The sequence below is a fragment of the Dryas octopetala genome, chromosome 1 (assembly GCF_963921425.1).
Source record: "Dryas octopetala chromosome 1, drDryOcto1.1, whole genome shotgun sequence".
Classification (NCBI taxonomy): domain Eukaryota; kingdom Viridiplantae; phylum Streptophyta; class Magnoliopsida; order Rosales; family Rosaceae; genus Dryas; species Dryas octopetala.
In genome coordinates this window covers 20173861-20197351 of record NC_141366.1, presented here as the reverse complement: position 1 = coordinate 20197351, position 23491 = coordinate 20173861, and the positions used below count along the sequence as shown (strand labels likewise).

General features: G+C 33.7%; 1 protein-coding gene across 1 annotated transcript; it reads left to right on the top strand.

Moving 5' to 3' along the window:
- Positions 1-14475: 14475 nt before the first annotated feature.
- Positions 14476-22665, top strand: LOC147298976 (pleiotropic drug resistance protein 2-like). The gene is made up of 20 exons (XM_086240944.1): positions 14476-15120; positions 15500-15620; positions 15717-15805; positions 15961-16045; positions 16133-16423; positions 16507-16597; positions 16903-17803; positions 17928-18088; positions 18261-18364; positions 18482-18641; positions 18731-18808; positions 19156-19286; positions 19611-19943; positions 20157-20447; positions 20537-20620; positions 20888-21021; positions 21121-21348; positions 21510-21681; positions 21767-22021; positions 22137-22665. The coding sequence occupies exons 1-20, from the start codon at positions 14759-14761 to the stop codon at positions 22404-22406; spliced, it is 4341 nt and encodes a 1446-aa protein (XP_086097070.1). The 5' UTR covers positions 14476-14758; the 3' UTR covers positions 22407-22665.
- Positions 22666-23491: the final 826 nt, after the last annotated feature.

Genomic DNA, 23491 nt, shown 5'->3' with positions numbered 1-23491 from the left:
GGTTTATTAGTGTAGGTTTTGGTATACTTAAGGGGGTTTAATATAAATTTAGGGTTGATTAGTTTAAGTTGTAAATCATCATTTTAGAATTTATGGTTTAGGATTTAGCTTCCAACTTGTTTTGGGTTTGCTCAAATTTGAAAGCTAAATCCTAAACCATAAGCAATGAACAAGATGTTAAAGAAAATTTGTAAAAATGCAACTATGTAGGTGTAATTATACCGCAATTTGCATATGTAACTATGAACTGTAATGATTAAATTAATATTATGAGCGAAAAAGAAATTAGAAAACGAACAGTCGAACACGAACAGGAAAAAGCAGAAAAAATGTTAGGGACAGAGTGAAATAAAAATAAAGTTGGGATTATATTTAGGGGATATGAGTTAATGGCCCTAATTTTAATGACATCTCAAGTGACAACACGTAGTATGTGGGGCAACTAAGTTGACAAAAATGTGATTGACGTGGAGTAATTAATCACTATGTCAATTTAATGCGATCGTACATGGAGTCATTAATAACTACAGGGATGTGATTGTTAAGATTGAAAGGATAAGAAATTAAGAATCAAAGTGCAATCGAGTGTACGTAACAATACCATTCACTAATTAATAATCAACAACGATATATTGGCCGAAAAAAAAAAATCAACAAATTAAGATATCAGTTAACTTTTGTACCAAACTTTTATATTAAAAGTCAAATAATATCAAAGTAAACAAATAGAAGATACATATCCTTTCGTATTTTTTGTCTTTGAATATTTTGACTAATATCGTACATTACTGCAAGAATGTACTGAGGGTGTAAGGGGCAAGACTGGGATATACAATGATTTATTTTGATAACTAATATATCAATATAGGGTAATGTTTATTGTCTAATAATCTGACAACATAAAATTTTTATACGGTAGAATATAAATCTGAATTATAGATTCAATCAAATATTAACATAATTAATAATTTAAATTTTATTTAGAAATATAAACATTTTATATTACTAGACTGATAAGATGTAGTTTTTGCAGTAGTGTTAAATATCTCACATTTTTATACCATAATTTTATACTATCTTATGTGGCAACTTACATGACATTCATACATTAGACACTAAAAATAAAAAATAAAAACCCAAAAAAAAAAAATTTTGTCCAATAAAATAATGACACGTAAAATGATATAAAAATATAATATAAAAATGTGGTAAATATAATATTATTCTAGTTTTTGTATACATAAGTTTGATTTTTATATCTTGCAAGTGGGCACTTTGGTCACATACGGGCTTCACTTAGAGATGTCCAAATGAAATGGATGGCTGCTGCTTATTGGCTTTGCAATTTGCATAGACAACTATATATATATATAGCTTGTACGATTGTTAAGTAGCATGACTGTGACTCTACTTAGCCTAACTAATTAATCAAAGGGAAGAAGGATTGATGCTGATTGCTTAACCAAGCTAGATAAGGACGACTAGAGTTCATCCTAAATTATTTTAATTTAAATATTTGGAAAGGGCAATACTCCAGTTGGTCGCAGCCCCAGACATGCACTGAGCTAGGTGAAGAAAAATCGTGTTATATTGTTAATTAGTTAATTCATAGAACACAAAAAGAGAACTCCATGAGGGAGATAAAAGAAATAAATTAGAGAGAGAAATAAATAGAAGGCTGAAGTAAGAGAGAATAACACTAAACTAAATTCTCTATTAATATGAATTAACATGCATGTGGAAGACTATTCATTTCTTGTTTTTCTATTTCGTTTGGAAAAGAGAATTATATTGGTCTTGCAACCAAACATCCATGAATTGAACAAGTGCAATGCAATTTTTATTATTATTATTTTTTTTTTATTAAACTGCAATACAACCTCAGGTACAAAAGTCGATCAGTACCTCTTGTTAATTTAGACCCTTTCTAATCAAAACAAAAAAAACAAGAAAGAAATAGTCTTCCACATGCATGTTACCTTGGTGGACCGTTATCCTCCTTCAAGTATTATGGACAGGAAACCCTCTTTGAATAAAAAGCTTTGACATTATTATTTGATCATATTATTATCTCATTAGCATGAATTGTGACATCTTGCTTCATCTCTTCCATTTCATTTACTCACATAATTGCTTTGTTTTCTTGAAAGTGTATATTCATTAGGATCTTGGACTTTGTCATTTTAGCTCTAGCTAGTTTTTGACTATTAGCAATATGTCAATATCATACTGGCAGGGCCGCCATATAATATATATATATATTTAATTATGTTCTTAATGTAATTAGTATATATATATATATATACATTTTATATAGGGGTGCCTTCAAATACCCGATTAATCTCTAAACTAAATTATCAACTAGGCATGGAGCTTTTATTAAGGAATCTCTTAAATAATTTTCTAAGAGATTCAGTGAGGTTTAATCCATCATGTATTTCAATGATTTGAGTCGTTTATTATTTCGGTCTTTATTCAAAATTATTTCTGTGAAAAATTAGACGAATTAAAAACTATTAAGATATTTAAATTTGACCAAAGAAATAGATGAACAAAATATTTTCAACATAAAATAATGACAATTTAATTGAAAGGTTGAATTATTTCTGATTTATTGAATTTTTTATAAGGTTTCTAATTTATTTAATTTTTGATAAAAATGACCCTTCAATAAATACTTAATTAAAAATTAAATAGACAGTTTCGATCTTTAATTATAATATAATATGGAGTGACCCACAAGAGATTCCTTAGCGAAAACTCCCCCATCAACTAGCTATATATATATATATATTAATCTAGCGATATTTCAAAACTTAAAACGTAGGCTGTTGAACGTGCCAAATTTACCAACAAATATATATTAAGTTTACACATTTTTTTCCTTTCCACGCAGTCTCATCTTGAATGTTAAGCGGCAGACATATGGAAGAGAGAGGGAGAGACAAACATATATACAACTGGAATACCTAAAATGACCCCAAGTTACAAAAGTGTACAATATATATACACTCACACTGTCACACACAATAATACTCTAATAGGAACCTGAAATATTCTTTTCTAAAATGCCTTAAATCCAAGCTGTATCCAACAACATGTAATATATTATTATGTTTCGGTGGAACTAATTAAATGTAAGATTCTTATGAAATTAAGCTTTAAATGTAAGACATATATGAGCAGGGTTTTTCTAAATTAGGTAGAGCCTCCTCTGACTCTAAAACAGTGCTGCTGCGTACAAAGTCCGCAAGTCACACACAGCCACACCGATCGATCGACCGAGGAGACCTTCTAGATGAAACGTGGTCCGTCAATTCATTCTTTGATATATATTTCATTTGCTTAATTAATTTCTGGTCAAACTTGGCGTTAATTAAAACAAATTAAGTGAAGATATATTCCAATTGCAAGCAAAGTTTCGGAGCCATGCAGTACTCAGCCCCAACCAAAATATAAAAATTGATACAGGTTTATATATTACTTTGTCAAAGTATATATCAACTTTTATAGCTGCCGTCAGGACACAAATATATATTTTTTTTTCACCCTCTGCTATATATATAGTTTCTAGAATGTATTTAGTGAGACTATTTACACAGCCAGAATGTTCTTATATATACGCAACTGCATACTTTGTGTAGAATAATAATAATGTGAGTATAATTGTAAAGTATTAAATCTTAAACCGGCCAAGAGCCAAAACTTTATATCTGAAATATTCATAATAGAATCATTTTTTGAATTATTTTTAATATTGATATTCGAAATACATGTCATCTGTTGATTTTTTTAATCATTTTGAATTCAGAGTTTAATATTTTAAATTATATTAGAGATAAATAAAATGAAAGTCTAAAACCACATAGTTTTAAACATAAGCACAAATTAACAACAAATTAAGAGATCAGCTTAACATTTGAAATCTAAACTCAAAATATCCAATGTGAAATTTTGTAATATTTACAATAATAGTATTATTAGTTGGGTAAACATGCTGATATTGAAAAAAAAAAAAAAAATTCAATATATTCAACTAAGACACCTCTATCAAGCTGATATATATGTGAATTAAGTACATTCAAGGGAATGTTGACAAGTAGATGGATATGTTTGTTTCTTTCCTTTTTATCTTTTTCCCCCTTACCTCATATATATAATTCAGCTTTAATTAGAGAGATAAATAAAAGGGTTTTTTTCATATTTAGTACCTAAACTTTGATCATTGTCTTAATGTGGTACCTAAACTTTAATTTGTCCCAATTGAGTACCTAAACTTTTATTTTGTGTCTAATAGGTACCAAAATGAATTTCTGTTAAAATTGTCAACAAAAATTAGGGGCAATATAGTCACTTCAAAAAATTTATATTTTAATTATAATTTTTTATTTTTTTTTGGTTGTTGTGTTTTTTTTTTATAATAATTTTAAACATATAAAGAAAATAATTAAAATATACTTTGACTATATTGCCCTTAACTTTTGTTGACAATTTTAACAGAAATTCATTTTGGTACCTATTAGACACAAAATAAAAATTTAGGTACTCAATTGGGACAAATGAAAGTTTAGGTACCACATTAAGATAAGGGTCAAAGTTTAGGTACTAAATATGAAATAAACCCTAAATAAAATAAAAGCCTAAAACAACATAATTTTAAACATAATTAAACACAAATCAGGAACAAACAAAAAATCAGTATAAGATCCGAACGAAATATCCAATGTGAAATATTGTAATATCTACAATAATATATATATATAGCATTATTAATTGGGTAGACAAACATGTTGATATTGAAAGAAACGTTCAATATATTGGACTAAGACACCTCTATCAAAGCTGACATGTGAAGTACATTCAAGGGAATGTTGACAAGTAAATGGATATGTTTGTTTCTTTTTTCCTTTTTTTCTTTTTCCCCCTTATACGTCTTCTTATATGGTTGCTTCCAAACACCCTCCTAAAACTTATTGCTTAATTAATCCAAATTAAAAGTTGGACAAATAAGCTAGAATAGAAATCTCTCACATGAGGGATCCCAATAATTTATGTATATTATTGAGACGCAGTGAACACTATGCGTAATAAAAATTTTTAATTTACAATTACTTTAAATCATTCAATATTATTGTTTAACAACTTAAATTTGTTAAAACTTTTTCAAAAATTTTACGTACTATTAACAAAAAGTTAATATAAAACGGGTTCTTTGTGTCATTATCTAAGTAATGTAATTGACGTATAGATTAATTTGAACCATGGATTCACTTTCAATTAAATATTAAATTGGCAAACCACTAAAAATTGGTTTGGCAATATTTTTCTTTACTTTGTTGGAATAAGTTCCAAACTCAAATCTCCACTCGTCCATAAAAAATTATATATTGATGCACAGAGAAGAGAGCTTAATTAGGATTCAAAATCATAAATATGTGGAAAAAAAAAAAAAACTAGAATGATTTTTGGCCCTAGCCAAAGGAACAAGAAAGGCCAAACTACTATCCAATTGTTTCAAGGACCCGTTTTCCTTCTTTTTCTTTTTTTGGGTCGCCGAATGGCTTGTTAGGTAAATGGACATGAAAGGAATGGGCCTCAGGTACGTATAAGTTGTTTTCTAACTTTATATTGCTAGTGTTAGAGTAAGATTTTTTTTTTTTTTGGTGTGCAGGATCAGTAGGTAGACCTAGATACTTATGATACGGTCTTGACTATTGACCCTATGTCATCAATTTTAAAAGGTGGCATAAAGTAGCCCACATCAATTTATGCGTGATAATTGTACCTTAGATACCAAGACCAGGTGGATAAATTCAAACAATTTCATGATCTACTACGTAACGTAGCCACTAGGGATATATATATATATATATATGTTGGTAATGAAATTACTTAATTAGTCTTACATGAGTTTGTACACAATGGCAATGTTGAGAGATGATGCTATTGGATGAACAGTAATCAAATTAACCATATATATAAGCTTTAGTTCAATAGGATTCTACCAAATCTCGTTGACATATTTGGTTGGTCTCTAATCTCTATTGATTATTGGGAGCTAAAGTCTGAATCCTAATTCCTAAATGATTGAATGATTGAATTGTAAATTAGAAAAATTTCCTTCAAATTCATATTTTCTACACTAAAGCCCAAGTCATTATTTTTTTATGTGTTAATCCCTATGATCACTTGCCAACCCATCATACTTTTCACTTTTAGATTTAAAATTAAATTTATTCTAAATCTTTATATAGTCAATTGATTGATATTCCTTTGTTGATGAATTTGCGTATGTTCCACATCTTCTTTGAAACTTAAGTTCTGTAATAAATTTGACTCGGTATCTGAATGACATGATTGTCATTATCACTCAATAATATGATGTAACTAAGTAATAAAAAATTATAAAATTGGGGTAGATGTAATTCATTTTTCTTGTACTTTATATTTTGTTTTGATGCATGAATTTTCCACATGTTGATGTAATAAAAAAGAGAAAAAATATTTGTATAAATGTTAGGTTATTTTAATATTATGCATAACACTACAGATCGATCTACAACTATATTGATCGTTCCACGACCGTATATCAATCGATGGATAACTTAAGAGTAGATCAAAATGAATACAGTACTAGTGTTAATGTGTATTTGTCTTTTGGTCCTCTTATTTGGACTAATATGTCATTAAGAAAAAAAACAAGAGGCAAAAAAGGCATATGAAAATTTATTATCATTTTGTCACAAGGGAATAGAATCTTGACAGTGCATTTTAATTAGGGTCAATAATCTATTTAAGCTTTTTTATTGTGCACGGTTTTTTTTTTTTTGGTCAAATTGTGCACGGTTAATGTGTGCGCAAATTAGTTTATAGGGGAGGGAGGGAGAGAGAGATAGAGATTTTGCATGGGTTTAATTAAAGAATGAAGACTATTAGGTGGCTAATTTTGTCTTATATATAATCTTTTTGGTGCAATATTATAAGCCTTTTCATTAGATTAGCCTGATTAGGCCATGTGATTGTGTGTAGATGAAGATTGTCGGCTTTATGAATAAAAACTGAATGCAAAAATTCATCACATGTATAGTTGGGCTAATAATTAAAGAAACTCGAGATTCCCAGTAATTGGAAATGAGTCATATGACCCCATTGACAGATGTGGAACCGTTCAAACTTGTAATTCTGTATTACTTTTATACCAAATTGAATTATTTTTTTATAAAAAAACATTTCATTTGAATTATTGAACCTTGATATTAATATTAAATGCTCCAAATGAAGGGCCCACTTCTTCCTATTTGGGATAATGAGACATCTTGTAGACTTTTACAATTTGAATATTGAATTAATATTTAGTAGTCACAAACATAATAATGGATTAATCATTGGGAACATAATATATATAGTCTGCGTAATATCTGTCGCTAATACAAGAGAAAAGGTTTGGACTAAACTTTTGAATGTGAGAATAATCTGTTTTTATCATGTTAAAAAATCTGAAATCAAACTATTAAAGAGGTTCATAAGCACTCTTGCATTTCTATACAGCAGTGTCAATAATATGTCCAGGTTTTCTCTAACACCTATGGCTTTAATGGAAAATAAGTAGGATCATTACTGAGCATGTGGTACATCTAAATTGGGTTAATTACATTTTCCATCCTCCAAATTTGGATCGTTTTTTACTTTGCATCTTGAATTTTAAAACTCTATAATGTATACCTTAATGTTAAATTTGCCTTAAAAATTTATATCCTTTATTAATTTGATCATACTTGATTGTCCTTTTAAGTGATATTTGCTTATGTAGAAGCTTTGGGACTAATGTGTTTTCTTACGTGGTGGTATGTGATAAAACGTCCACCTTGGCTTTTGTTATGGCTGTTTTTATAAGATCATATACTCATTTCTTGCCCACATTTTTAGCGCGTATCATTTGACATGACACATGCCCAACATAAAATAGAGTGAACGCCTCACTTACCACATAAGAAAATATGGACATTCCATGTAAATAAATAATGCTTCAAAGGAGAGGTCAAACTAATAGATGGCATAAATTGAAAATTAGCCTAATGCTAAGGTGTAAATTATGGAGTTTTGAAAGTTATGATACAAAGTGAAAACGACTTATATTTAAATGGTGCAAAATGAAAAATTTAGAGTATGATCTTTTGCCAAGGACATATAGAAAACTTTCTCCAATATCAGTCTATCACATTATTTTCACTCACACAAATATATGAATTACAGAAGAAAATTGCAAACAACGTTGCTCAAATTAAAATTTTCTAGATTTTTAAATGATAATGATACTGAACTTCAAAATATATTAATAATATATATCAAATTTACATGCTCTTCCTCACATCGTCACATAAAATCTACATGCACTCGTGCATATACACCCTACACCTTAGTACCTTACACATGCACCAACAAATAAGTGAAGAATGAGGTTTCCACTTTCCAGACTTAACTCAACCCTCTTACAAATAAAACTCTAATGTCATCTTAGATATATATAAATACTGGTGTCTATAAATTTTAAGTAATAATTAATGTATATCAATGTTACAATAATGACGTGTAATTGCAATCTTGATATCCCAAGGACTTTTGTTAACGAGGTAGTTGTAGGGAGGCGAAATCTTTGGAAAAAGGCCTTGATTAGACTCACTTTGGATGGCCATGCAAGTACCTAACTTTTCAAGATTTTCAAAAAATGTACACACCACATCAGTATCAGTAGAAATGCATGATGTGACTATAATTAATATATAGCCTCGGACTTGGACTCACTTTATCCATATGAATACAAACACATGCACCATTCACGTATGCCTTTGTACAAACAACAGCCACCACTTGTCCTTTAGAAAGCAAAAGCCAAGACAAATAATATCAAGTGGATGGATATTCAGGATAGGAAGGACCACTGGGTGGGACCCACAAATTATTTTTTATTTTTTATTTTTTATTTTCTGGGTACTGAGGGAGACTCACAAATGATTGGATTTTAGGCTTCTCAAAAAAAAAAAAAAAAAAAAAATGATTTTTAGGCCTTCAGGGCTGGACTGAGCCATTCACTATTGAGCAGCCGGCTTGGATTCTTCCTTCCATTGGGTTTTTAATATTTTTGGGTTGTTTGTAATTGCCAAGACAAAGGGGCCCACAAGTGGCTGTTGGAGGATCAAGTCGATCGGATTGGCTATGAAATTGAAAGACTTCGTAATTAGGTTGTTACGTGTTGCCAATGCCAGCTCCATTTTTTCTAGAAGGCGTTGAAAACTATCTGGCTAAGTTGATTCATTCATACAAAAAGGAGAAAAAGTATGCGTTAAGTTGTTAACCCAAACATGCGCATCTCTGTTTTGTTCCCATTAGATTATTTTTAGAAAGTTATTGTGATAATTATTGAAGGGTGTACGAGTTTTTTGTGTACCCTTGACTAATTGTACCATTGCTCCTTTATAGTGAAAATCTAATGTCTCTTTAATTATCACATGATTAGTTTATCTAACCACAACATCATATAGTTCTCCTCCTTGTTTTATCATTTATGGAATTGGAGTGTAGTATGGAACAGTCATTCCTATTTGGTTGACACATACGACATAAGAATGAGAATACACATTCCTTGGAAATAATGAAATGGAGATTCCCAAACTGGAAATTAAGAAAGTGTCTTCTTCATCCCTCCAAAAGTATACATGGAGTCAAGGCCGGATAAAAAAGAAGCAATAGGGTCACTTGACTCATGAACGCATATTCCTTTCCCTAAATGTCAGATACTTGATAGCCAGAAATAGTTTGATCTTAAAGGGGTAAAATGGCAATGTGTTTCAAGAAATACCTTAAGTATGCAATTAATTTCGTCTTGTGTTTGGTTGAAGATTATTTTTTGAGTGCTACTATTTGCATACCTCATTTTCTCTTTTTACAAACCATTTTCTCATTTTTTCGATCTCATTTCACACCCCCCTTCAAATTTTAAAGATTGATAATATCTTATAACACACCACTCAAATTACCATAATATCTCTCATTTCACAAAATTTATCATCACAACACACCTCATCAACTCAGACAAAAAAAAAACACACCCCTTTCACCTGACCCACCTAGCTCTCTCCCCCTCCCTCACCGAACCAACTCAAATCCAAAAAAAAAAAAAAACAAAACAAACACCACCCTCCCAGCGCAGCACCACCCTCATCTCTCTCTCCTCCCCGCAACATCACCTTCTCTCTCTCTCTCTCTCTCTTATCCCCGCAGCACCAACCTCATCCCTCTCTCTCCTCCTCACAGCACCACTTTCATATATATATATATATATATATATATATCTCTCTCTCTCTCTCCTCCCCGCAACACCACTCTCATCTCTCTCTCTTCTCCCTGCAACACTACCATTCTCTCTCTCTTCTCCCCGCAACACTGCCTTTCTCCCTCTCTCTCTCTTCCTCGCAGCACCACCCTCCTCTCTCTCTCTCTCTCTCTCTCTCTCTCTCTCTCTCTCTCCTCCCCATAGCGCCATGCACCTCCCCGTCATAGGTAGTTTAGCATTGGTCCGATGAAACGGTTAGTTTCGTTCGGCAGTTATCCTCCGAAACAGTTTGTTTCATTCAGCAGTCATCCACTGAACGTTTCCTGGATGTTCGGTGGCTGTCTGCCAAACCAGCTGCAATTGTTTTTGTAGGTAGAGGCGCGGCGACGGGCGAGCTAGCTGGAGGAGTAGCTGATGATGTCAGCAGCTCGACACTTCTCATGGGTGGAAGCTCGACGATGCGACATGGTGGTGGTGGTGACGTGGCAGCTTGCTGTGCTGGGAATGGTTGTGGCAGAGGAGAGGGAAATAGGAGATATGGAAGGAGAGAGAGAGAGAGAAAAAAAAAGGGAGGTGCAGGGTGGTGCAACAAAGAGAGAATGAGACATAGAAAGGGAGATAGAGGAGAGAGAGAGGGAAAAAGAGAGATGGGTAAATGTGTAAATTCATAAATTAAGTTTTGGGAGTGTGCAAAAAGAGGAAATGGGGTGTGAAAATAACAACACTCTTCTCACTGACTCTTATAGCCAGAAAACGTCTCGACCACGTGTATGGCCAAGATCGACTATAATTTTGGAAATATATTTTTCTGTGATCAACATGTGGGCATGCCACCGAAATCAACTATGGCCTGATTCAGAAAGTGTGTGTGTGTATTTTGGGCTTTGGTAACTAGACATAGCTAACTTCTACTCTGGGCGAGTGTTTGACCAAGAATGATTAGAACTTGGTCAAGGTTCTTTTGTTGCCTAATTTGACTAGGACATTACTAGTCTAGGCTTATGGTGATGGTGTTTGTAAATTTAAAGGCTTTTACAAATAGCTACAAATGCAAAAGACCTAAATAATAAAAACAAAATATTTTAGAAATGAAAATGAACTTGATTTCATGGATCCTTGACTGAAATACAATAGTGGTGCTTACAAAAAATCTAGCCATTGAAGTTTGAACAATTTAGAAACCAAGCCAGTATAAGAAATAAAAACATCTTAAGTAGAATTGATACTAAAGTTCAAAAATAAACCCTAGCAGAGCTAAAAATACTAATAAGGAAATTACCTAAGTGAAAATGAGAAACTCTTTTATACATTATTAAAAATAGGCAAGAAAGGTTGAAGACGAAGCATTTTAGCAGTCAATGAGTCACTAAAAGAAAGGATTAAGAATGTCATATAGTTCAGGAGCTAGATCAGTTGCCGATGAAACATGTAAGAATTGCCTCAACAACAATTGATGGAATTGGACCTAAAAATGCAATTCAATTTCGTTACAGATTAGGAATTAGTAGGAACATAAAGATAAAATAGTTAACTAAGTATCATATCAACCAAATTAAACAAATGATAGGTACAAGATTATGTTGTTCATTGGGAATTGAAGTGTGGAGAACGAGTAGACAAAACATCTTTCTAGAAATGTAAATAACTCAAAGCTTGGAAATATAAGGATAAACTTAGGTCTGCATTTTGAAAAAAAATTTGAGCTTGTGCGTGTGGGGGGAAAAGAGAGAGAGAGAAAGAGAGAGAGCTTTTTGCTGCTTTGGAAGCCATTATTTATAAAGGAGGTTGCTTGGCCCTTAAGATTTCCCTTTTTTTAGATAGGTGACATGTGTAAGGTAATGCAGCGATAGTATGAATTCGTTCGATATGACATCTGTGTGCTCAAAAACCGTTAGCTGTTAGATGACCCATCCAAACCTATTAATAAGTGTATGGTCTAGGTACCATTTTCTTTGATTGTGTCCAGCCGAAGTTGCTTGTTTTCAACCAGACATCTTTTGATTGTGTCCCGCTGAAGGCACTTACTTCGGCTGGACACTTTCCGTGAAATGAATTACTCAATCCTTTCTAGGCTCGTTTTGGGTCACAATTATTGGACTTTCAGCTTTGTTAGGCTTTGTACTTGTCTTTGATTTTGTGGTCCAAACTCCTTTTAACCCTTATTTTAGGTCGCTTCGAGTGTGCCACGTGGCCGTGTTTTGGAGGGTTTCAACACTAACAAACCTACAATGGAGAAGAAAAGAAACAAGATATTTCTTCATCTTAATTACCCCTATAAAGAAACATTCCTAGATCCGCCACTGACTTGAGCCTAAGACTTCAAGCACTGAGCAAGCACTAAATACAAGCTCCTGACACTAGGCCTAAGATCCAAATCTGAATGTTTTGAAACCCGAAACACATGACTAGATGTTGAACTTTGAAAAACGAACCCCGATCCCCAAGTTTGAAATCAAGCAGGGCCAATCTTGAGATTCCGGGAGCCTAAGATGAATCATAAAAATATGCGCCTCGACCATTCATATACATTAATTCATTTGAATTTAACATAATATATAAGTATATAAAATGTTAGATTCCTCACCTTTGGGGCTCAAGATGGTTGCCTTTTTCTCGTAGCCTTAGGTTTTCACTAGTAAAGCTATAAAGCCTCCGCAAGCAAATAACCATTTATATTTACTACAGTAGAGTTGAGAATGCAATGCCCTTTATAAACTTTAGGCCTTTTTACATTTTACCCACCTGAATTTTAGGATCAATCTCATTTCACCACCTAAAAAAAAAAATTGTGCCAGTTTACCACCTAAATTAAAAATTTGTTGCAATATACCACCTCTGGCTCATTTTGTCTAAATTTTTGTTTAAAATAAGAGTGTTTTGATCTTTTTTAAGTTCCTATTGTTAGAATAAAAATGGTTTTTTTACATTTTACCCACTTTGACACAATAGAAACTAATTTGAAAAGACCAAAACACATTTTTTTTCAACAAAAATTTAGACAAAATGAGCTAGAGGTGGTACATTGCAACAAATTTTTAATTCATGTGGTAAATTGACACAATTTTTTTTTTAGGTGGTGAAGTGAGATCGACTGTAAAATTTAGGTGGGTAAAATGTAATTAAGCCTAAACTTTATTATAAGGATGATACTGAGAGAATATTTGTCATATTAATCACATGGTAATGTAATTATTACATGCATGCAGAACTGTTGTTACCTGCGATATGATTAGGTACCTAACTGTGTACCTGATTGACCAAAACAGACAAAACAGTGTACCTCTAAAATGTCTTCTAATAAAATCACATGTATTGTAAGACTGTAGAGTAATTAAGGTAAAGCAACCACCTCAGTCTTCACAGTTTGACACCACCATACAAGAATATTCCCACGAGCTCCAAATTTCTAATACCTGTGGATCCAAAATATAAACTTCTTTCCACTAAGACAAGAAAAAGCATTTGCTTAAAAAAAAAAAAAAAAACAAGAAATAAAGAAGAAAAAGACAAGAAACAGCATTTATTTATTTTATCAATGGTCAGCAAAATACGACATTAAAAAAGTCAAAATATATAGGGGAGGCAAAAACTAAAAACACAGCTTTCAGCCTCTCTCGTATTAATGTATAATATAAGTGTACGAAATTATCATAAACCCTTATTCCATAGTCCGTTAGATTCAATATCCCAACACTCATCCAACGGTCAGAATGTTAAGCTTAAAAGCGAAGCGTAGGAATTTAAGGGATATATTCGTCTTTCTGTTTTGTGTTTCCCACGTTGATTCATGGAAGCCAACGAGGGATGAGCTTTATTTTTTGGCCAGAACGAGAGATGAGCTTGAAGAAGTAAACGCATCTTGACCAACGAGGCAACGACCATCGAATACACACAAGAAATTAAAATAATAATTAATATAAAAAATTAAAAGTAAAACAAAAAACAGTTGGAAAGAGACGACTCCCTCCTCTTTCTTCGTTGTCTGCTTTAGGGGTGTCCTAACTCCCAACTTAGATTTAAATTTTAAATGTTCAATAAAATTTACTAATTTAGGTGTTCAGTGTTCTTAACAAAAGAATTTACAAAAATTAAGGTGTTTCCAACGCATAATTTTAGTTTTCTTTGTCTATATAAGGTTGAACCCAAAACAGCTCACAGAAATACCTCTCTCTTCCTTTATCTTTCTCATTTTTTTCTCACATTTTCTGACTTTTCACCAAAAACCCAAAAATCAAAGTGTGAAGAAGTTTGACAAGACAAATGGGTAATCATCATTCTTTCCAACTTTGAAAGACCCCAAGTTTCAGGGTCCACAGAAGTTCAAATCGGTTACCAATATTGGGTTGACTAAATTTGGTTCTGTTATACAAAACCCATATTCTGAAATCTCGAGTCCTTAAGTGATTTGATCGGTTTCCGGCGCTAAAAATGGCGGCGGCATTGGCCGGAGATGACTTGGCACGGCAGTCGAGCAGCCGGGGGAACTGGCGGTCCACCAGCGTCCGGGAAATGTGGAACGCGCCGGACGTGTTCCAGCGGAGCGGCCGGCAGCAGGCGCTGGATGAGGAGGAGGAGTTGAAGTGGGCCGCCATAGAGCGGTTGCCCACATATGATAGGATGAGGAGGGGGATGCTGAGACAGGTCATGAGCAATGGGAGGGTCATAACTGATGAAGTTGATGTTGCAAATCTTGGGGCTCAAGATAAGAAGCAGTTGATGGAGAGCATACTCAAGGTTGTTGAGGATGACAATGAGAAGTTCTTGCAGAGGTTAAGAGCCAGAAATGACAGGTTTGGATTTCTCTCTCTTTCTAAGTTTGTATTACATGTGATTTGAATGTATGTATGGTTAGTTTGGTTGATGAGAAAACAGGGGAATAAAAGAGTTGGATTTTGAAAGTTTTGGTTTGTTTATGGTTGGGAATAGAATAGAATTAAGAATTCCAATCTGAAATGTTTTTAGTTTGGGGCTTGGGAAAACATAACCTCCACTTAATTGAGCCTAATACAACTACTATTGGCTTCAGTGGAGCTCAAATTTTAAGTCTTTGAAATCATAAAACATAACACATATAATTCAAAGATGTTTTTTTCCTTAGTTTTCCTGCTAACCCATGTTTGATTTAGATTACCTTGTAAATTTTGTTTTTTTGTTTTTCTTTGGAAACAGGGTTGGTATTGAGATTCCTAAAGTTGAGGTTAGATTCCAGAATGTATCAATAGAGGGAGATGCATATGTTGGCACCAGAGCACTTCCAACTCTGCTAAATTCCACCTTGAACCAAATAGAGGTATTGTAAAAACATTTCTTAGTAGCAAACTTTACTTCTTAATCTTGTTCTGCTAGTGAATACATAGATTTCTAAATTTCTATACACGTGTTATAGGGAATAATTGGATTGATTGGACTCTCACCTTCAAAGAAAAGAGTAGTCAAGATACTCCAAGATGTGAGCGGTATTGTGAAACCATCAAGGTATGTTCACGAATTTACAGATTTTAACATCTTTTCTGGACTAGTATTAGTTCCTCTAAAAAGAAGATGGAAATTAATTTATTGGTATGCTACTCATGCGAAGTAGTTTTGTCTCTGAATTCCATCCATAAGCTTGTTGTTTCTTTTGTTTACAGGATGACACTGCTTCTTGGACCTCCTGCGTCAGGAAAAACAACACTGCTAAAAGCACTTGCTGGCAAACTGGATAAGGATCTAAGGGTTTGTCATCCTCACCTTTCCTTACCTATTAGTGTGCCTACTTGTTTAGTTTTTCATAATGTATTGACAAGTTGGGGTTATAAACAGGTAAATGGCAAAGTGACCTACTGTGGCCATGAATTTAAGGAATTTGTACCTCAGAGAACCTCTGCTTATATTAGCCAGCATGATCTTCATTATGGTGAGATGACAGTTCGTGAAACATTAGACTTCTCCGGACGTTGCCTGGGAGTTGGAACCAGGTATGATCTGCTTGTAGAGTTGTCTAGACGGGAGAAAGATTCAGGTATCAAACCAGATCCTGAGATCGATGCATTCATGAAAGCCACATCTATGACAGGCCAGGAAACTAGCTTGATCACCGATTACGTTCTCAAGGTTTGTTGATTCAGTCATAAGGTTGTATCCTTTCTCCCTTATTGTTATTGTACAACTCTAACATCTTTCAATTCCTCTGACAGATTCTTGGACTAGATATCTGTGCTGATATTATGGTGGGTGATGACATGAGAAGGGGCATATCTGGTGGACAAAAGAAACGTGTAACTACTGGTATGTGACTAGATGTCATATTGGTTATCACATAAAAAAAAAAAAAATTTGGGTTTCATGATCTTATGCTTTCTTAATTGTATTTGATTTAGTATTCAAGATATTGACCACGTTATTTTTGCATGTTTAATTTTAAGATATTTTACTTAGATTTACTATAAACTTAGGCATCAATGCGGTTTATGTCAATTGGTGCTTTTATTTCTCAAAACCTTCTTTAATCTTGCTTCAAATCATATGAATGATAATTAATGTACAAACATATTTCCTGTAATTATAATTGGTGGTGTTTGCTCTGAATGCAGGAGAAATGTTAGCTGGACCAGCGAAAGCATTTTTCATGGATGAAATATCAACAGGGCTGGACAGTTCCACAACCTTTCAGATTGTCAAGTTCTTGAGACAGATGGTTCATATTATGGATGTGTCAATGGTCATCTCTCTCTTGCAGCCTGCACCTGAGACATATGATCTTTTTGATGACATTATCCTTCTTTCTGAGGGTCAGATTGTCTACCAAGGCCCATGTGAGAATGTTCTTCAATTCTTTGAAGATATGGGATTCAAATGCCCAGACAGAAAAGGTGTTGCAGACTTCTTGCAAGAAGTGACCTCAAAGAAGGACCAAGAACAATATTGGTTTAAGAGGAACCAACCTTACAGATATGTGTCAGTACCTGATTTTGTACGGGCTTTCACTTCTTTTCATGTTGGCCAACGGCTTGTGGAAGAGCTAAGAGTTCCATATGATAAAAGAACAGTCCATCCTGCTGCTTTGGTGAAGGAGAGGTATGGAATATCCAATATGGAGCTCTTCAAGGCATGCTTTGCAAGGGAATGGCTCCTAATGAAGCGTAATTCTTTTGTATACATATTCAAAACTACCCAGATAACAATCATGGCTATAATTGCTTTGACCGTTTTCTTAAGAACAGAAATGAAAGCTGGAGAAGCAAAAGATTCCGCAAAATTTTGGGGAGCACTGTTTTTCAGTCTCATCAACGTCATGTTTAATGGAATGGCAGAGCTTGCAATGACAGGATTCAGGCTTCCTGTGTTCTTTAAACAAAGGGATGCCTTGTTCTACCCTGGCTGGGCTTTTGGCTTGCCCATTTGGATAACCAGAATTCCCATTTCACTGATGGAATCTGGGATATGGATCATTTTAACATACTATACAATCGGATTTGCACCTGCTGCCAGTAGGTAAGCCTTAATAATTTATCAATCATATCTTCGCTGGAAATTTTAGCTCTGTGATGCTAAATGAATGACAAAAGATAAAACAACCTAGTTATTCTTCGATCTGACATATGTCCAATATATTCAGGTTCTTCAAACAGTTCTTGGCTTTCTTCGGTATAAATCAGATGGCACTCTCCCTCTTCCGTTTCATTGCTGCCCTTGGAAGATCAGAGGTTGTTTCAAGCACAATTGGTTCCTTTACGTTGCTATTGGTGTTTGTCTTAGGAGGTTTCGTTGTTGCTAAAGGTTAGAAATCCTTCTCTGTTGATTCTCAAAGTATTTTGTTATCAAAGTAAGCTAATGCATATATCAATTTGATACCAGCACTGTTTGTAATTGTAAAATAATTGCATTGATAAAATGTTCGATCCTTTCATATGATTTGAAATGTTTTAACATATTCCATCTCAATGTGCAGATGACATTGAGTCATGGATGATATGGGGCTACTACATTTCACCTATGATGTATGGACAAAATGCAATTGCTATCAATGAATTTCTTGATAAAAGATGGAGTGGCGTAAGTTCTCTTCAATCTCTATTGAATTCTCACTATACGTTAATAATAACATTTATAAGTTTTATATCTAGGTTGAACTGTGTGAGCTTCATGACATTTTTTAATCTCTTTGCACAGCCTACCAACAACACTGCATTACCCACAGTTGGAAAGTTGCTTCTCAAGGAAAGAGGCCTGTATACAGAGGAATATTGGTATTGGATTTGTGTTGGAGCGCTCTTCGCGTTTTCTCTTCTTTTCAATGTTCTTTTCATTGGAGCACTGACATTCTTAGATCGTAAGTCAAAAATTGTCAATTGTCATTTGGTACTCTTATGGTAATGGATCAAGTGTTGATTGTTTGTTTACTTTTAAACTCAATTTCAGCTCTTGGTGATACTAAAACCGTAATTGAGACTGATGATGACTCTGAAAGCATTAGGAAGCGACAATCCAATTCAGAAGGTAGAAATATTATATTTCTTGTGGATCTTAATTTAGATGTTTGTATTGTTTCTGCAAGGTAGCATGCGTGTAATATATTTGGTGAAGTAAACATTTTGCATCTACATTATGAAATGATGGATTACATCAACTCTCAATGATCTACTTAAAAACCCTGGTTGTTTAACACTGTGTTACCTAGATAAGCATTACATCAACCACAGCTAATCTGAAAACTCCTTATTCACACATTCTTCATTTATGTCATCATGTGGTAGTACAAATTCTACTACATAGAACTTACATATCGAGTAGTAGCTTTGCTAAAAAATTATTATGCTCATCTAATATATAATGAAAAATTACAGGTATTGATATGCAAGTGAGAAATGCTCAAGGAAGTGCTACAAACAATCAAGCCAAACGAGGAATGGTTTTGCCATTCCAGCCCCTTTCACTTGCTTTCAACCATGTGAATTACTATGTGGATATGCCTGCAGTAAGTAACTTGTTCTTCTTTTTCGCAGATGTTTTAATTTCAAGAATCTATATGAGAGTTTATATTAAAAGGAACATTAACAGAAAAAAATGAGACAGTTTCTGCTCATTTTCTTCAAAGACGAAATATTTTACTTTTAATACATTTTTCAGATGTCATTTTAGTTTAGATTTACTTTTTTTTTTTTTTTTTTTTTTTTTTAATATGAAGAGTTTAGGTTGAATTAAGTTAGTCTCAGAAATTATGACCCAGATCATATGATGCCAAACACATGTCAGGGGTCTAATATGACTCTCCTTAGTAACAATTTTTTGTCCTTACCAGGAAATGAAGAGCCAAGGGATTGAAGAGACCCGACTGCAACTTCTAAGAGATGTTAGCGGTGCATTTAGGCCTGGTATTTTGACTGCATTAGTTGGTGTCAGTGGTGCTGGAAAGACCACCTTGATGGATGTCTTAGCTGGAAGAAAGACTGGCGGGTACATTGAAGGAAGTATTACCATCTCTGGTTACCCAAAGAACCAAGCCACATTTGCTCGGGTCAGTGGTTACTGTGAACAGAATGACATTCATTCACCATATGTTACTGTTTATGAATCTCTCCTATGCTCTGCCTGGCTGCGTCTTGCTAAAGATGTCAAGAAGGATACAAGAAAGGTATGTTCCTTATTTAACCATGGTTAACTATGTTTAGAAATTCTAACTTTTACTTTCTGATTATAGGCAGTCTAATATCTCCAGAACTTTGTTTTTTACCTATAATTTTGGCATCTTATATATTCACTAAACTGATAATCATATTGCACCATATGCAATAAAGAGGACAGATGGATAATGTAGCTGACTGATTTTTTTTCTTCTTTCCTTCAGATGTTTGTTGATGAGGTTATGGACTTGGTAGAGCTTAACCCATTGAGGAATGCTTTAGTTGGACTTCCGGGAGTTGATGGACTTTCAACTGAGCAGAGAAAGAGGCTCACCATTGCTGTAGAATTGGTTGCTAATCCTTCCATCATCTTTATGGATGAGCCAACATCAGGTCTTGATGCTAGAGCAGCTGCAATTGTTATGCGTACTGTAAGAAACACAGTGGATACTGGAAGAACTGTTGTCTGTACAATTCACCAACCTAGCATTGACATCTTTGAAGCTTTTGACGAGGTATGATTTGATTTCAAATCTGTTAAGCCTGTAACATTGCTCATTAGTTCATGTGCCATATTTCATCTTGATTTTGTTTTCCCTTGCAGCTTTTCTTAATGAAAAGAGGAGGACAGGTGACTTATGCTGGATCTCTAGGTCGCCAGTCTCACAAGCTTGTTGAATATTTCGAGGTAAGTTTATAGTTTACCTTTTATGTTCAACCTTTCCAATTATCCAAATAGTTATATTTGAGCTAAACCTGACTTAGGGTTAGACCCAACTTCAGTCAAGAGACGTTTTCAAACATCAATCTCACGTAATCCAATATACTTCTCACTTTTCAAATGTTTTGTTGTTATACAAATGCAAGTTTCTGGAAGCTTGAGTAATGTTGAATTCATTAAGGATCAAATCCTCTGTTTAGTTAAAAGTTGACTAATATCTAAAACATCTTGCAGGCTATTCCAGGGGTTACCAAGATCAAAGAGGGTTACAATCCTGCTACATGGATGTTAGAGGTCAGCTCTAGTGCCATTGAGGCTCACCTTGACATTGACTTTGCAGAAGTATTTGCAAACTCTGAACTCTATAAGTAAGTAGCATGTGACTTTGTTTTCTTTTCATTTCTATTATTGCCACCCACTTGTCTGTGTGTTGAACTTATGCGTCCTACTTGTTTTCACTTTTTCAGGAGAAATCAGGAACTTATCAAGGAACTAAGCATACCAGAACCAGGCTCCAAGGATCTTTACTTCCCCACCCAATACTCCCAAAGCTTTGCAACTCAATGCAAGGCTTGCTTCTGGAAACAGCACTGGTCATACTGGAGGAACTCACGATACAATGCCATTAGGTTTTTCATGACGATTTGCATTGGCATTTTATTTGGTGTTATCTTCTGGAGCAAAGGAGACTCGATGTAAGTTTAAGAACTTTATTATGAGCTACATATTTTTTGAATTTTTGACCCAGTTGCATGTTTTCTCCTATAGTCCAATCAAGACATCTGTTTTCCTGTAAAGGTTCTTTGATGTAATTGTTACTTAATCGATGTTCAACTGCATATTATCTTGTGAACAGACACAAACAACAAGACCTGATTAATCTTTTGGGAGCTACCTATGCTGCTGTTCTTTTCCTTGGAGCTAGCAATGCTTCTGCAGTGCAATCTGTGGTTGCGATTGAACGAACAGTTTTCTACCGTGAAAGAGCAGCGGGAATGTATTCAGAGTTGCCTTATGCATTTTCTCAGGTAAGATATTGGTAGTTACACTCAGTTGTGCGTTCGCTTTTGTATAACATTAAAATCTCATGTCTTTTATATTTTGGTGCTGTAGGTGGCTATTGAGACAATTTACGTTGCAATCCAAACATTTATTTATTCCTGTATTCTGTATTCCATGATTGGGTACACTTGGAAGGTGGAGAAATTCTTATACTTCTACTACTTCATATTCATGTGCTTTACCTACTTCTCAATGTACGGGATGATGGTGGTTGCCTTAACTCCTGGCCATCAAATTGCTGCAATTGTTATGTCTTTCTTCCTGAGCTTCTGGAACTTGTTCTCCGGTTTCCTCATCCCTAGGCCGGTATGTTATTCAAAACTCAGTTATTTTTCTTACTGTTCTAATACTGCATTTATTTTGTTCTGGAAAATATCTCTTTTATTACTCCAATCATAACAATTCAATCTCAACATTGCAGCTCATCCCTATCTGGTGGAGGTGGTACTATTGGGGTTCTCCAGTTGCTTGGACAATCTATGGCATCTTCGGATCTCAAGTTGGTGACATGAAGACAGAAATTGATATGCCCATTGGAGGAAAACAGAGAATTGATATATTCGTCAAGGAATATTTAGGCTATGACTATGACTTCATAATCTATGTGGCCCTAGCTCATGTTGGTTGGGTCCTCCTCTTCTTCTTTGTCTTTGCTTATGGCATCAAGTTCCTTAACTTCCAAAGGAGATAAGCAAAAGCAACTCCACTCGTATGGCATCAAGTGAACCTTCAGAATGTGAAATAGATGGTTGAGTGTAAAACATTATGGTTCAGTCGGTGAACAAAAATTATGTTCACTCTTTTTATGATTTTTTTTTTTTTTTCTCTTTTTTGGATATTCGTATATGTAATTTTTCTTGGTGTGGATACCTTTCCCTTAATACTTTGTATAGCTGTTTTTATTCTTGAATTTTTAATAGAAGAAGCTTGCGAGGTTCTTCTTAATAAAAGATGTGAAAAGATTCCTTGATACGAAAACCATTGCATATAGTCTTTACTTAGATACTATTATATTTTGGTGGGGATGGGGATGGGAGGGCAAACCTGGCCCGTCCTGCCTTCGTTGCCATCTCTACTCATAAATTCATAATAATAGTTATATTTGCAAAAAAGAAAAAAGAAGAATCAATGAATGAATGAGCAAATTTCATTAAAAAATGTTGAAATATACAAAAGATGTTCTGCTTTCGAAAATATATATCGTAATTTTTTAAAGTCAGAATCAAACTGCTACATTATCAAAAGACCAAACAATCTAAATCAACAGTTCAAGTATCATCACATGATGATCATGCTTGCTCTTACCCTATAGAAATATAATTAGCTTTGTAAACTTAGTACCAAATTAAAATTTTTTTTTTAATTTTAACTATCAAAATTTTTTGTCATTTCAATTTAAATATTAAATTCCAATTTATGTACTAACTTAAAAAAACATGATTTTGTGACTGTATAATAGTCACAACTTTTTACTGAGCTACAGCCATAGTTTAATTTGTTTATTTGTTGCTCTTTCGGTGTTTGTATAATTGTATTATAGTTTAAGTTTTAATGTTTAGTTTCTAAGTTGTAGAACTTAATTCCCCAAATTTAATTTCCCAAAATTAAATAAAAAGTATTAAACCCTTGAACTAAATAAAATGAATGTTATTATTCTAACGACTATCATCATTATCATTGAAAAAATTAAGTTTTGAGAATAATTATTCTAATGACTATCATTATCATTGAAAAAATTAAGTTTTGAGAATAATTATTCTAATGACTATCATTATC